Consider the following 15919-nt stretch of genomic DNA (forward strand, 5'->3'; position numbering starts at 1 on the left):
CAGAGAGAGAGACCCTGCACTGTAGATTTGTCTGACAAACAGTACAAAATATATAAAACTTTAAAAAAAGTATTTATTTATTTACTTTATGTATATGAGTACACTGTAGCTGTACAGATGGTTGTGAGCCATCATGTGGTTGCTGGGAACTGAACTCAGGACCCCTGCTCGCTCAGGCCCCCACTCACTCCGGGCCCCAAGTGCTCTTAACTGCTGAGCCATCTCACCAGCCCCTATAATAAACTTTTACAGTCTATATGTGGGAGCTAATGCCTGCAATCCCAGCATTTGGGAGGATGAGAGACAGAACCAGTCTGAGATAGGTGTAAGTTCAGGGCTACCCTGGGCTCCAGACCAAGCAACAAGGCAGTAACTAACACACTACACCAATGTCTCATGCTTTTAATGGGCATTAGAGTTCCTGGAACACTTAGTTAAAATGAAGATTCCCTTTCTCTGCTTTTGGGGACCAGTATGAGGCCTGAGATTCTGTCTTTTTAATAATAAAGGTGATGGTTGAAAGTGGCCACAGATCATAGTTTGGACAATGCTGCTAAAGATTGGAGAAGCAGCCAGGCAGTGGTGGCACACGCCTGGCATCCCAGCACTTGGGGGGCAGAGGCAGGCAGATTTCTGAGTTCGAGGCCAGCCTGGTCTACAGAGTGAGTTCCAGGACAGCCAGGGCTACACAGAGAAATCCTGTCTTGAAAAACAAACAAACAAACAAACAAACAAACAAAAACCCTGGAGAAGCAGCAGGTGTCAGATGCTCTAAGAAGGTACATGCATACGTCAAATGAATATGCAAGAGCCAGGCATGGTGGCCTTTAATCCCAGCACTCAGGAGGGATAATCAGGCAGATCTCTGTGAATTCTAGGTCAGCCTAGTCTACAAAGAGAGTTCAAGGCCAGCAAGGGATACATAGTAAGGCCTTGTCTCAAAAAAAGAAAGAAAAAAAAATATGGATGAATCTTTTTTTTTTTTTTTCTCACTTGGCACAGCCCAGGCTGGCCTGGAACTCAGGTGTGACTGAGGATAACCTGGAATGATGATTTTTGAAGGAAGAGGGCAATTCCTGACCTCTTGCCTCCACCAGAACTCCAGCTGTTTACCACCTCACTTGGTTTTATGTGGCACAGGGGGTTGTACCCACTTTGTGCATTCCATTGCTACTAACTGAGCCCTGAAACTTTAAAAGGAAATTTTAGTTTTTTAATATTTAGACATGTGGCTGGAGAGATGGTTCATCAGTTAAGAGCACCAGCTGTCCTTCCAGATAACCGGAGTTATCTGGTTCCCAGTATCTGCATGGTGTGGTTCATAACCATTTGTAGGTAAAGTTCCAGGGGATCTGAAACCTTCTTCTGGTTTCTGCAGGTACCAGGCATGCATATAGTATACACACACATACACAAAAACACAAATACACATAGTTAAAACATGCATACACTTAAAATAATCATAATTTTTAAAAGAATGCATGAAATTCTCAGAGAACAAAAACATTTAAAATAGCATATGGTTTAGACATAGCATATGGTTAAAAAAATACAAAAATATGAATTGAAATACCTTATTACCACGTGGCATTAGTAGGTGTTTAGTCAGTAAAACTGTCTTTCTTTCTCTCTCTTCTATCCTCCACTCGAGTACCTCCATCCATCTCCTGTCCTCACTTCCTCCCTCTAGCATCACCGCCATTCCTGAATCTCACTAAATACTATAGTGTCAGGCACTCTTAGCTGTATACACAAAACATACAGCCCCTGCCTAACTGGCCTGCTACCCTCTCTCCACCCCCCCACAATTCCGTGCATTAATCCTTGTTTCTCCAGCTTTATGCTGGCCATCTTCTCCCAAAGCCACAAGGTGTTTTCTACTTTCCTTCTTGGGTACTGAACCTAATTTCTCCTCCAGGAGACTGTCCAGGCTCAGTCACTGGAGACTGAAAGGAGGCTTGGCCCAGGCCCCTGCTGCCCCCTGCTGGGCTCGCCAGTAGCTCAAAGCCTGTTGCCTGCCAGGTTGCCTCTTTTTGAGGGTTTGTTTTGGGTTGTAATCAAGCACGGGGAAGTAGAGGCAGGAGAATTAAAATGTCAAAGTTAGCCGGGCAGTGGTGGTGCACACCTTTAATCCCAGCACTTGGGAGGCAGAGGCAGGTGGATTTCTGAGTTCGAGGCCAGCCTGGTCTACAGAGTGAGTTCCAGGACAGCCAGGACTACACAGAGAAACCCTGTCTTGAAAAATCAAAAAGAAAAAAAAAGTCAAAGTTATTTTTAGCTGTGTCGTGAATTAGAAACTACAAGAGATCGTGACTTGAAAGACAAGAAAGGAAGAAAAGGAAATGGAGGCAGACAGAAGCTTAGTAATCTCTATAGTGCAGCCTTTTTTTTTTTAAAGATTTTATTTATTATATATACATACATACATACATATACATATATGTATGTATATATATAATGAGTACACTGTAGCTGTCTTCAGACACATCAGAAGAGGGCATCAGATCCCATTACAGATGGTTGTGAGCCACCATGTGGTTGCTGGGAATTGAACTCAGGACCTTCAGAAGAGTAGTTGGTGCTATTAACCACTGAGTTATCTCTCCAGCCCTGTAGGTTTTTCCTCAATATGTATCTTCACCTTCTTTCTTCTGAAGTTTGTTTCCACATCATGAAGTTTACACACATGAAACTTACACAATGAGTGAAGCCTGCACCAACAGTCTTGAGTCTTTTTGAGGCAGGGTCTCCTTAACCAGAGTAGTCTTCAGTTAGCTAAATAGTCAAGAATGACTTCGAACTCTGATTTTCCTGCCTATACTTCTCAAATGCAGGGATTATAGCTGCGTGCCACCATGTCCAGCAGTCTGTGACCCTTCTGAGGCACCCGATCACTTGTGATCATCTTATTAGCACCTAGCATAGAGCTTTGTTTATAGCAGGCACCCAGTACATGTGATGTGCCCAATTAACTAGCCATGTAGCTAGTTCCTAAAATGTTCCTCACTGAAGCATGTCACTAAAGTGGCAAGCTTAGAAACACTTGCTGAATGAATGGATTAATCTCATAATTCTGGACCTCATAGAGATCTAAAGGAATTATTGGCAGTTAAAATACAACTATGGAGACAACTATAACAAAGCCCCTGTGCCTGCCACCTTACTTATAACTGCAATGTTAGCCAGAGATCAAGCTCCCCAGACAGCTCTGCCTCAGGGAGGGACCATTATCCTGACCTGGGAATTCAGCTAAACATTTCATTTGGTTTGTAGCCACAGCAACACATAATGGTGTAAGAAGCAATGTGACTGAAGTAAGGTTGCAGTGGCAGAAACAGCACCAGTGTGGAGCTGAGAAAACACCCCCCATTTCTAACTAAAGCAAGCTCTCATTTGTACTTATTAGTAGCATCATCAGACAGATTGACAGTGTAAGAGAACAGTGGGGACAGAGGTCCCTGCAGTGACACTGTGCAAAGGCCCTGGATCCCAACCCCAGTATCTTACCTCCTCACACCAAGGCAAAGGACCTAGCTGAGTGCCAAGCACTCACCTGCATTCTGAGAGCTTGGAAGGTGGAGGCAAGAGATCAGGGCTTCTTTACTCTCTGCTATAACGTCAGTTCAAGGCCAGGCAGGAATACAAAGAGACCATGTCTTGGAAAATAAACGAAGTGGGTAGGGTGGCAGCTAAAGTCACTTAGCTTGACGGATTTTTCTGTTTTTTTTTTTTTTTTTTAACCTTTCTTTTTTCATTTTTGTCTGCTTGGGTTTTTTGTTTTTGCTGTTATTGAGTTTTTTTGGTTTGTTTTTGTTTTTTGTTTTTTGAGACAGGGTTTCTCTGTGTAGCCCTGGCTGTCCTGGAACTTACTCTGTAAACCAGGCTGGCCTCGAACTCTGAAATCCGCCTGCCTCTGTCTCCCAAGTGCTGGGATTAAGGGATGCACCATCACTGCCGGCCTTGTTTTTGTTTTTTAAAGATGGGCTTTTGCTTTGCTGTCCAGGCTGGCTTAGAACTTCTAACTCTGTGTCCAAAGTAGCTGGGCTGATCTGAGGAGTTTTAAATTTTGACTCTTTGAATGGGTATCTCCATACATTAGGACTTTACTAAAGTTGATTTGTCTAGACAAACATAGTAATTATATTTATAATTCTTTTTTTTAAGTTTTTATTTATTTTACATATATGAGTACACTGTTAATGTCTTCAGACACATCAGAAGAGGGCAACAGATCCCATTACGGATGATTGTGAGCCACCATGTGGTTGCTGGGATTTGAACTCAGGACCTCTGGAAGATCAGTCAATGCTCTTAACTGCTGAGCCATCTCCCTAGCCCTATAATTCTTGTTTTGTAGACCAGGCTGGCCTCCAGCTCAGAGGAACCCCTTGCCTCTGCTTTGTCAGTGCTGAGATAAAGGCAAGCACCAGATAGACTTTATACAATAAAAAGTACCATGAGCGGAAGCTGTAACGACAGAACTCTAGACAGCTCTGCGACTTGAGTATGAGTCTCAAAGCTAATTACTTTTCCTGAGCCTCAGGTTTTTTCACCCTCATTTGTTTGTTTTGTTTTGGCTTTTTGAGGCAGGGTTCTATCACATAGCCTTGTCTGGCCTAGAACTTGCTTTGTAGACCAGCGGCCTCAGTCTTGTCCTACTCCTCCGCCTGTGTCCTGAAGTGGGATATAGGCACAGACCACTGCAATTTTATTGTCTTAAAATGGGGGCAGAGATGGCTCAGAGCACTGGCTGTTCTTTCAGAGGACTGGGACTTAATTCTCACCACTTGGACTGAGGATCACGACTATCTGTAACTGGCGGGAACTGCACACGTGTGGCACCCAGACATACACACAAACAAAATACCCATACACACAAAATAAAAATAAAGACGTCATTTTTTTTTTTTTTTTAAAATAAGGGTGGGCTGAGAAGATGGCTTAGCAGGTAAAGGCAGGCGCTACCAAGCCTGACAATCTGAGCTCACCTCCTGTGATGCTCATGGTAGGAAGAAAGAATCAACTCTTGCAAGTCATCTTCTAGTCTCTCCACAATCACCCTGGCATGCATAATCATGCACACAATTACAAAAAACAAATACAGTTTCAAAATTAAAATGGGTACACATTTTTCTGTTTTTGGTGGTGGTGGGGGGCATGAGCAAGACAGGGTTTCCTCTGTGCAATATAGCCCATGCTGTCCTGGAACTCACTCTGTAGACCAGGCTGACCTCAAACTCAAGAGATCAACCCGCCTCTGCCTCCTGAATGCTGAGATTAAAGGCATGTGCCACCATGCCCAGCTCTGGAGCTGGCTTCTATGTGCTCACAAGAGCCAACTGTTAACATTTTCAGAAATTCAAGTCTGGAGAGATGGTTCAACAGTTAGGAGCACGGACTGCTTTTCCAGAGGTCCTGAGTTGAATTCTTGGCAACCACAACCACATGGTGGCTTACAACCATCTGTGATGGGATCCAGTGCCCTCTTTTGGTGTGTCTAAAGACAGCAACAATAGCTGGGCGGTGGTGGCGCATGCCTTTAATCCTAGCACTTGGGAGGCAGAGGCAGGCAGATTTCTGAGTTCAAGGCCAGCCTTATCTACAGAGTGAGTTCCAGGACAGCCAGGGCTACACAGAGAAACCCTGTCTCGAAAAAAACAAAAACAAAACAAACAAACAAACAAAAAGCAACAACGACTCACATAAAACAAACAAATAAATAAAGGGAATGGAAATGTCAGAGGCTGTGCAATTGTTGATTTACATTTAAAAAAATTCAGAAATCTGACAGGCGGTGGTGGTGCATGCCTTTAATCAAGCATTTGGAAGGCAGAGGCAAATGGATCTTAGTTCAAGGCCAGTGTGGTCTACAAAGGGAGTTCCAGGAAGCCAGGGCTACACACAGAGAAACTTACTCTTAGTTTAAAAAAAAAAAGTCAGTAATCCTGCAAGCCAGTTAAACATAAACTTTATTAAAAATTACACTTGTGAGGAAAATTATGTTCAAGAAAATTGTCATCAATCTCTTAATGCACTATCCCGCTTCCTACTTCACATCATTTACTGTTATCTCTTCTCTTCTGCATCCATGCCTGCTCATCTGTATGGGGAAGTAGAATGTGCTAGCTGCTGCTGCCAAGCTCCATGCTATATCATCCTGCTAGTGGTGTAAAGCTAAGCATTGTGGTATATTCACACTCCAAAAATAGGTAAACACTGTTAATCTGGTTGGCAGCAAACCCCTGAGCCTCGAAACTTAAAGGGATGTAAAACAAAAATTATCAAGATTAAAAGATAACATTGAAACTTTTAAGGGAAAAAGATATAAGTGGATAGTAAAAAGATAAGAAAATTAGAGGACCAGAAAGTCTAATGTACAAATAAGCCCTGAAAAGAGAATTGAAAATGGGGGCAGGGTGAACTATCAAAGGTGTAATTCAAGAGTTTCCCAGTTCCGGGGTCTAGCCTGACCCATCCAGATCCTGGAGCTTTCCTACACTTGTGAAAAAAAAAAAAGTTTCCCACAGCAGCAGGGCAGCCGTGGGCTGAAATGGTAAGGAGGACCCTGCAGACCAAATGAAAAATAAAAAGCTGGGTATTACTGTAGCTCATGCACTGCTGGGCAATGAGAGTCCTAAAAGCAGAGGAGGCTACCTGAGCAGGTTAGAAGCTAGAAGAATCACGACAGCTGACTTCACAGCAACACCAATCTCTTCTCCCTAAGTCAGGAACAATTAACACTTCAGACGTTTCTTTACAAAAACTTATTTCCAATCTAGACTTTTGTCATTTCTCTGTCAATCAACAGAAAAGTACAGTTTCCTAGGTTTTTTGTTTTGTTTTTATAATTTTTTTAAAGATTTATTGATTTTTATATATGTGAGTACATTGTTGCTGTCTTCAGACACACCAGAAGAGGGCATCAGATCCCATTACAGATGGTTATGAGGCACCAAGTGGTTGCTGGGATTTGAACTCAGGACCTCTGGAAGAGCAGTCAGTGTTCTTAACCACTGAGCCATTCCTCTAGGGCCCCCCCCCCTTTTTTTTTGGTTTTTTGAGACAGGGTTTCTCTGTATAGCCCTGGCTGTCCTGGAACTCATTCTGTAGATCAGGCTGGCCTTGAACTCAGAAATCTGCCTGCCTCTGCCTCCCAAGTGCTAGGATTAAAGGCATGCACCACCACTGCCAGGCTCAGTTTCCTAGTCTTAATCATTTCTACCTATAGAATGTTCCAGGCCAGCCAGTGCTATACAGAGAGAGACCCTGTCTCAAAACATGAGACACTGTCTTGTCCTGTGCAGTGGCTAAGCACTTTAGGGTATACTGAAAGCACTGAGTTACTAACTGGGAAACCGTAGGTTAGTTTTATGACTTTTATCTATTTTGACACTGTTTTAGGGGAGGATCAGAACAACGCACAGGAGTTGGCTCTCACCTTCCAGTATATGGTACCCAGACTGGATGGCAAGTGCACTTATCCATCAAGCAGTCTCACCAGCTCCTCCCTGAAAAAGTCAAGGGCAGGTTTTTTTTTTTTTTTTTACTTTTTACTTATTTTTATGAGTTATCTGTTGCTGTCTTCAGACACACCAGAAGAGGGCTTCAGGTCCCATTACATATGGTTGTGAACCACCATGTGGTTGCTGGGAATTGAACTGCTCTGGAAGAGCAGTCCAATTAACTGATGAGCCATCTCTCCAGTCCTGGCAGTAATTCTTTTAAAGATAAAAAAGAAAAAAATTGTGTGTTTGTGTAAGTACATGCCCAGAGAGCCCAGCAGAAGTTATCTAATCCCGAGGAACTGCAGGCAGGTGAGGTACCTGACTGGATTGCTTGGAAGCAAATTCTTGTAAATAGTCAACTTCACTTTTTTGAGAAAGGGCCTTGTTCTGTAGCCTTGGCTGACCCTGAACTCATTACATAGACCAGGCCTGCCTCTGCCTCCTGGTTTACGACTACAAATGTTACAGTGAGTGCAATCCTATGTTGGCATGGGAAGCAGAGGAAGCACTGTCACCTAGCCAGAAGGCCAGCTGGCATGAGTACTCAGTGCAGGGGCAAGAATGAAGAGATTGTTTCAAAACCAAGGCAGCTAGCTGTCCACCATAAACACATTGTGCTATCTATCCATAGGCCTGCACTCAAGAGCAAGTACATCTGTGGCAAAACAAAAGGTTACAAACTTACTAAGAGCCAGGGAATCCTTCATTTGCTTATTTTATTTTCTTACACTTTATTTTTCCAGATAGGGTTTCTCTGTATAGTCATGGCTGTCCTGGAACTCACTCTGTAGACCGGCCTGTTCTGGAATTCAAAAATCCGCCTGCCTCTGCCTCTGCCTCCCAAGTGCTGGGATTAAAGGTGTGTGCTATGGCTGCCTGGCAGATCATTCATTTGAATAATTCAATAAAGCACAATGCCATGCCAGAGATATAAACCTTGGAAATGGTTGTCTTCTTCAAGAACCTGGAGCTATATAAGAACAGATCATTTTAAGCTTTGTCTAAGGCACACAACAGATACAGGTCACTTTTCTTCAAAAGGAAGACAACTGGAGGGCTGGAGAGAAGATGGCTCAGTGTTTTAAGACTACTGACTGCTTTCCCAGGAGGTCCTGAGTTCAAATTCCAGCAACTACATGGTGGCTCACAACCATCCGTAATGTGATCTGATGCCCTCTTCTGGAGTATCTGAAAGACAGCTACAGTGTACTTACATATAATAAATAGATAAATCTTTTTTTAAAAAAGGAAGCCTGGGTGGTGGTGGCACACGCCTTTAACCCCAGCACATGGGAGGCAGAGACAGGCGGATTTCTGAGTTCGAGGCCAGCCTGGTCTACAGAGTGAGGTCCAGGATAGCCAGGGCCATACAGAGAAACCCTGTCTCAAACCCCCCCCCACCCCCAAAAAAAAGAAAAAAGGAAGCCAATTGAAAACATGGTAACTTTAGACTCTCACAGAGCAGATCTGGACAAGCTGTGGACATGCTGTTTCCACGTGTCCAAGATGTTACCAAGAACATAAAATGCTTTTCACAGTAAAAATGTACTTAGCTGGGAGAGGCACATGCCTTTTATGCCAGAACTCCAGAAGTACACAGGCAAATCTCTAAACTTATGGCCTGCCTGCTATATGGAGTTCTAGGCCAGCTAATCTAAGAGTTGAGACCCTGATTCAAACAAAAGTCAATGTACTAGTAAAGCAAACAGATGAAGTACTGGGAAATGCAGAAATAAATGGTTTTGTAAAAGGGTCACTGTGTAGCCTTGAACCCAGTCCTGGGCTAACATGTGACACACCTTTTACCCCTTTGGCCCTTGCCATCTTAGCCCACTAGCCTTGTGTCAGGTACTATTGTCTATATATCACAGGTGGTCCTACACCTCTCTTTATCCCATTCTGTCTAGGATGAGTTTTTGTTTTTCTGTGTAGCCCTGGCTGTCCTGGCTCAGAAATCCGCCTGCCTCTGCCTCCTGTGCTAGGATTAAAGGCATGCACCACCACTGCCCCCCTAGGATGAGTTTTTAAGCACTTGTGTGCATTCACATTTTAAATTCAAAGGACTTAGGAAAGATTTTTTTCCTTCCACCAGATGGTTCTAGGGAATTGAACTCAAGTTTGTCAGGCTTCTTACCCAGCACCCTAACCTGCCAAACCCTGTCATCAGCCCCGAGATTAATTTTTTCAGTGTAGTATGGCTACTGTCCAGGCAACTTGACAGAGACCTCACTTTCTGAAAGTAGAGTTTGACCCATCCTGTTGTCCACCCTCAGACTACACGACAAGTTGAATTTTGCTGGTCTACCAACCAGTTTACAAATATGTATTTTTAAACTAACAACTGAGGAGCAGGAGAGATGGCTCAGCAGTCAAGAGCACTGGCTGCTCTTGTAGGATCAGTTCCCAGCATGCAAAGGTAACCCATAACCTCCAGCTCCAGGGAACTCCCTCTTCTACTGTTTGTACTGCATGACTGACTGTGAGGCAGCCAGTTTAAATGTACAGATTTTACTTCTCCTTAAGACCCCCCCCAGGAAGATGGAACCAGCTCTCAGTCAGCAAAGTGAGCTATGCTCATTAACATCTCACTTTTTTTTTTTTGAGACAGGGTTTCTCTGTATAGCCATGGCTGTCCTGGAACTCACTCTGTAGACCAGGGTGGCCTCGAGCTCAGAAATCCACCTGCCTCTTCCTCACAGCCTGGCCATCTCACACATTAAAAACACTGAACAAGAGGACTCAAACTTTCACAATAGAACTCTTAGTGTCTTACAATTCTCCCACATGTTGATAGTAACAACCCGCCAGCCTTGGCACCAGCTGGACTAGCAGTGGCCAGGGAAACCATCTACTAAACAGATGCTAGCTTTCTGCCAAAACACTACCCCATCAACACATACAGCACTGATGTGAAGAACCACAAAACACGAATTTACTCAAAGTAATTTTATTGCTCGTGTACACAACAGCATTTATGCCACTAGAGCAGAGGCTGTAGATGACTCACTGGAAAAAAATAAAAACAAACTGGGATTAGTACTGGACCTCAGGACCTACTCAACTCTTTTTGTGACTGGAGCTATCCCCAAACAGTTACAATACCCAACTGCACACAATGCACTAAACTGAGCAAGAACTCAAGTCCATAGGTTTAAACATGTGGATGAATGGTAATTCTCAGCAGACAGCTATGGTCAAGTCTAACTGGCCAAAACGAGGAAATACCTATCTGGCATTAACTGTCAATGTTTGTATGATCATCATAGTAAGCAATTCATGAAACAAACAAAAGGGGTTTGTGTGTGTTCATTCATGGTTTAACCAGTCTGCCAACTATGACCCTCTTCTTGCTTCTATAAGGAACATTAGAAAAAACTAAAACCCAAACCAAAAACCATAAACCAACCAACCAACCAGAATCTCACTATGTAGCTCTTAGCTCTGGCTGTCCTGGAAGTTACTATGTAGACTAGGCCAGCATCAAACTCACAGAGATCCACTTGCCTCTAGGTGGCATTTTGACTGGATGCTGCTGTCATTTGATTCTGTACCACCCATGCAATCTTTCCCACTACTATAGAGAGATGAACTGAAATGACACTTAACCACAGGATCAAGAAAGGCAATATGCCTACCACCGTGACCCATTATTTACTATCTAACTGATTTGCCAACAAACAACTATATACTTACTATTTCCAATTGGGTGGGAGTACCCGCTTAGTCTTATAGTATCGAGCCAACCGGTGAATCCTGCTCTCTATCAGAATCAGGCGGAATTTAGCATCCTTGTCCTAAAAATAAGAGATTTCTAAGAAAACCACCACCAAGTAAAGCAACTAAATACTTTCTATGGTTAGGTAAGTCCTTAAGGTTGGGTTAAGTTCTTAAGGCAATCTTTTTAAGGGGGCAGGGTTTCTTACTATACAGCCTTGGTTGTCTTGGAACTTGCTATATCAGACTGATCTCAAACTCAAGAGATTAAGGGCATGCATCACCACACCCACAGAGGCATTTAAGTTCCTAGAATAAGGCCCATAGTCACAAACCTACAAAGAGGTTTGGGACCAACTGGATGCAATGTTCAGGGGAGCTCATTTCAAGGCAACTCTCAGGCTCAGAGAGGACTTAAATGCACTCCACCCTCTAAAGACCAGTCTCTACACAACCCCAGGTTTGCCCTCTTGCTTACCTTTCTGTTCCTCTCAAGGTGCTTTCGGACAGCAACTGCTTTCTTAATCAAGTGGTAGAGATCCTCAGGGAGATCAGGGGCAAGGCCTTTGGACTTAAGGATTCTCAATATTTTATTCCCTGTCACAAAACGGACCTGCGCCACACCATGTGAGTCCCTCAGGATCACACCTGAAAAAGAGAAATGTAACTTTCAACACATCCACGAAAGCTCGCACACAGCAAACTAAACCTTGCGCATGTGATAAGCCCCTAACAACAAAACTCTCCACACTTCCAGCTCACTCAGACATCCAAGGAAGGTCTACCCAACATGGAAAGTCCTTCTGGTGGAAACTGCGAATGTTGGAACACCATCATCACAGTGAGCCTGCCAGAACACATCTGACCAAAGCAACCAATATGATTTCTACCTTTATATTTAGTGTTAACTAAAAAGCAGCTTCACATTTATTTGTACCAATCTTTAAAACTGCACGTTATTACTTTTAAACCTCAAATTACTTCAGTTTAGCAGATTCCGCTTCAAGTGGCTTTCCCTCCATATTTCTAGTGTACTTTATGTCTTAACAAGGATATTTTCTTCCTATAAGCAGCTATCCCAGACTCCAGAGCCATGTTAACAGAAACGAGTTATTTCCTATTTGTACGGAGTCAGAGCAGCTTAGAGTCAGTTCAGTTAGATGTGACTCAATACCGGACGGTCCTTGCTCCGCTGTGGAAGCAGGAGGAAACTCTTTTTAACACATGGACTAGACACATTTGTTTTCCCAGATCACATGAGAGCAGAAGGACGAGACTACATCAACACTCACCTATCTGGGAGGGAGTCAGGCCTTTCTTGGCCAATTTGTAAATCTGTTCCTTCACGTCGTCTGACGTCAACTTCAGCCACTGTAGATGGAACAGAAATCGGCCTCAGGATGAGAAAGCACGGCGGCAACCTCCCACCTCGGGTCCCATCCTCACGTGCACAGGGCGCTTCCCACTCCGCCCTCCAAACCCTACTCACCGTGGGGACGCTACGGCGGTAGGGCAGCGCCGACTGGGACAGGCCCTTCCTGAAAACAGAAATATAGGGAGTAAAGCGGCGGCCCGCGCCCCAAGCAGCCCGACTGTCCCTTCACCTGCAGCCCACATCCATCCTCCTCTCCCGGCCCCGCGCCCCAACCTCGCAACCCAGCTGGGCGCCGCGGGCTCACCCGGGAGCATGCATGCGACCCATGATGGCGGAGGTCCGGCAGCAAAGAGAGAACGAGGTAGGAGGCAGCTCAGGAAGTCAAGCCACAACGGAAGTGACGCCACTCAACGACGCTTCCTCCCGCGCGGGGCGGGGCTACGCGGCGTGGCCGCCGGAGCCCGCGTGACTATGCGTCCCAGAAGGCATTGCGGCGAGACGTTACAACTAGGGTCGGGTCGCCACGCCTTGAGCCATTGTCTCTAGACTTGCTCTCAGCCAGAGCGGGAAGTCAGTCTCTAGCATCTCTTCGGAAGTTGCATCTGAGGGAACCTAGGGCGGGTTCGAGTCCTGGGCTGAAGGATTTGGATAAGTTGCGGGGTCGTCAGGGCTCCCTCTGCAGCTCCGAACTCGTGCGGTGTGGCACGAGCGCCAAGTCTGGGTGCCGCCGGCGCTTCTCTCTAGATCGTTAATTCTAGGCTTCCGAGCCCCGCCCGGGTCTTTCGGTGCCTGCGCGCCTTTTCTACACAGGGCGGAGCGCAGAACCACGGGACTCCGGTCGGAGAAGAGCTGGGAACAAGGGAAGAAGCTTCGAAAAGATGAGGGGGGAAGGGACTACCCTGGGAGTTGATCTTTTAAGGATGACCTAGTCCGGTTCACCACAGTGCGTTCCAAGAATGAGTGAATAGACCGATTTATTATAACCGCAACAGAAAACTACAAAGACATGGACCCAAGAAAGAAGAAACTCAGATCTACAAGACCCTGTCGACAAGACGAGAGGTTTAAAACAGTACTGAAACACTGATCCATTTTTCTTTTTTGTTGTGTTTTGAGACAGGGTCTCTCGATGTAGCTCGGGTTCGGGGACTCGCCTTGTAGACCAGGCTGGCCTCAAACACATGGAAGTCTTTCTGCCTCTGCCTCAAAGGAAAAAAAAAAAAAAAGCTGAGATGAAAGGCTTGAGCCATCATACCCAGCTGCGTTCTTTTAACCCATTACTAATTGAATAATGTTTTCCCAAACATTGGGAACTTGAACCAAATTTGTATTTTACCCCTGGCAAAGTTGTATTTGATTAATTAACCATTTTCACACTTTTAGCCCAGATATGTTATCCGTACAGCAAGCTTGGCTTCAATTAGCAATCCCTAAGCAAGAATCCTCCATTTCACTCTTAACACATTTGTCCGAATACAAATCCAGGGTTCTTTATTCTTTTTCATTTCCATGGGTCACTCCAACACATCTCACGACAGAAATGTATCATACAAATACTTCATTGTTTCCATAGGTACCCCAAATCCTATCCATCATCTCAGGCAGTTTAAGTGATGTCTTACTCTGTATACAATCCATTGTCCGCCTAGTGACCAGTGGTCAGATAAATGCATTGCTTCTTTGTAAATCCCTCTAAATTGTTTTTACTTTTTTTTTGTTTGTTTGTTTTTTGAGACAGGGTTTCCTGTATAGCCCCAGCTGTCCTGGAACTCACTCTGTAGACCAGGCTGGCCTCAAACTCAGAAATCCGCCTGTCTCTGCCTCCCAAGTGCTGGGATTAAAGGCATGTGCCACCACTGCCGTTAAAAGACTTTTAAAAGTCCCTGGCTTCATGTCCTACCACTTTACCCTTATTTCTATTCATTCCAGGTGTGTGTGTGTCTTTGCATCACAGTACCTGCAGTGCCCATGGAGGCCAGTAGAGGGTATCATTGCAGAGTTACAGAAAATTCTTAGTTGCTACATGGCTGCTTGAAACTGAATCCAAGTCCTCTGCAAGACCAGTAAGTCATACCTCCAGTCATCCATTCCCCATTTTTATTATTATTATTACTTGTATATATGGCTGTGCAAGCTGCATGCAGCCCAGAGGCCAGAAGAAGATATTGAGTCCCCAAGAGCTAGAATATCTCTAGCCCACTATCTGAACTGCAGTACCTGCAAACAGATTGGCACTCAGGCAAGGACTCAGTTACTTCAAAGGATAAGCTAATATAAGCCATCTCTCTCTAAAGATGTTTGGAAGCCAGAGGACAGTGGGCAGCATGAGGATTTGGCTTTTAAAAAAGCCAAATCTGTGTAGCCCTGGCTGTCCTGGAACTTACTCTGTAGACCAGGCTGGCCTCTAACTCAGAAATCCACCTGCCTCTGCCTCCCAAGTGCTGGGATTAAAGGCACCACTGCCCGGCTAAAAAAAAATTTTTTTTTTTTTCAAGACAGGGTTTCCCAAGTGCTGGTATTAAAGGCGTGCGCCACCACCACCCGGCTTAAAAAATTCTTAATGTATGCTCTGCTGCATATATATCTGCCTGCCTGAAGAAGAAGTTATCAGATCCCCCAATAGATGGTTGTGAGCCACCATGTGGTTGCTGCGAATTGAATTCAAGACCTCTGGAAGAGCAGCCAGTGGTGCTCTTAGCCACTGAGTCATCTCAACAGCCCCTTAATTGTCATTTCAAGGTCTTTATACTGTTTTTGCTGCATTATTAGGTTAGAGAGCCAGTCTTGTGCTCATAATCCAGAATAAAGGTATGGCATTAATTTGCACTTCCCAGCTCTGTGAACTACACCTAGAATGTGGCTAAGGGAACTTTCACAGACCAGGAACCATACCTACAGAATTCACATCTCAGGAAGTGATAGGCTGTAGCACACAATATCCAGACCTTCAAAGAATCACATTCAAATTTAGGATTACTAAACTTTACAAACTCTGGGTAAGATGCAATAACTATATTATTAAAGTTTAAAATCAAAATAATGAGTCAAGAAGGAAATGACAGCTGAGTTCCTTTATTTCAGAAATATTTTAATATAGTTGTAGTATAGTTATGAAGTCACATTCAATTCACTGAATATATTCCAAGTATTAATAAAAATATTATACATCTTAACTCACTATGCTGATATAATTAAAGCATTTTGTTCTTACAGATGACACTAGTAATCACATCCATATTTGCATTGCTAGTGAACAGCATGTAAATAAATGTATTTTGATAGCAGGTCTTCAGTGTTTTTTTTAAAATCTGAGTTATCAAATGTG

General features: G+C 44.1%; 1 protein-coding gene, 1 long non-coding RNA gene and 1 other non-coding gene across 4 annotated transcripts; 1 reads left to right on the forward strand and 2 right to left on the reverse strand.

The window, feature by feature from the left end:
- Nucleotides 1-10436: 10436 nt before the first annotated feature.
- Nucleotides 10437-13009, reverse strand: Rps13 (ribosomal protein S13). The gene is made up of 6 exons (XM_031388020.1): nucleotides 12899-13009; nucleotides 12709-12757; nucleotides 12512-12590; nucleotides 11698-11867; nucleotides 11199-11299; nucleotides 10437-10511 (listed from the first exon to the last, which is right to left on the reverse strand). The coding sequence occupies exons 1-6, from the start codon at nucleotides 12919-12921 to the stop codon at nucleotides 10478-10480; spliced, it is 456 nt and encodes a 151-aa protein (XP_031243880.1). The 5' UTR covers nucleotides 12922-13009; the 3' UTR covers nucleotides 10437-10477.
- LOC116104166 lies at nucleotides 11978-12064 on the reverse strand. The gene has a single exon (XR_004123707.1). It is a non-coding gene; the product is annotated as a small nucleolar RNA SNORD14 (small nucleolar RNA).
- Nucleotides 13010-13036: 27 nt separating the features above from the next.
- On the forward strand, nucleotides 13037-15876 carry LOC116102841. 2 transcript variants are annotated; one of them, XR_004123301.1, is made up of 3 exons: nucleotides 13037-13666; nucleotides 14524-14657; nucleotides 15090-15876. It is a non-coding gene; the product is annotated as an uncharacterized LOC116102841 (long non-coding RNA). The 2 variants fall into 2 exon arrangements; XR_004123300.1 differs by having other exon boundaries at nucleotides 13037-13656.
- Nucleotides 15877-15919: the final 43 nt, after the last annotated feature.

This window comes from Mastomys coucha, unplaced genomic scaffold (assembly GCF_008632895.1).
Source record: "Mastomys coucha isolate ucsf_1 unplaced genomic scaffold, UCSF_Mcou_1 pScaffold21, whole genome shotgun sequence".
Classification (NCBI taxonomy): Eukaryota; Metazoa; Chordata; class Mammalia; order Rodentia; family Muridae; genus Mastomys; species Mastomys coucha.

Bases quoted from the DNA above. Each gene is read 5' to 3' on its own strand.
- Rps13 (XM_031388020.1), bottom strand. From the start codon at position 12,921: ATGGGTCGCATGCATGCTCCCGG. The intron at 12,591-12,708 runs GTGAGTAGGGTT...TTCCATCTACAG, and splicing joins ACCGCCGTAGCGTCCCCACG to TGGCTGAAGTTGACGTCAGA. The intron at 11,300-11,697 runs GTAAGCAAGAGG...TCTTATTTTTAG, and splicing joins ACCTTGAGAGGAACAGAAAG to GACAAGGATGCTAAATTCCG.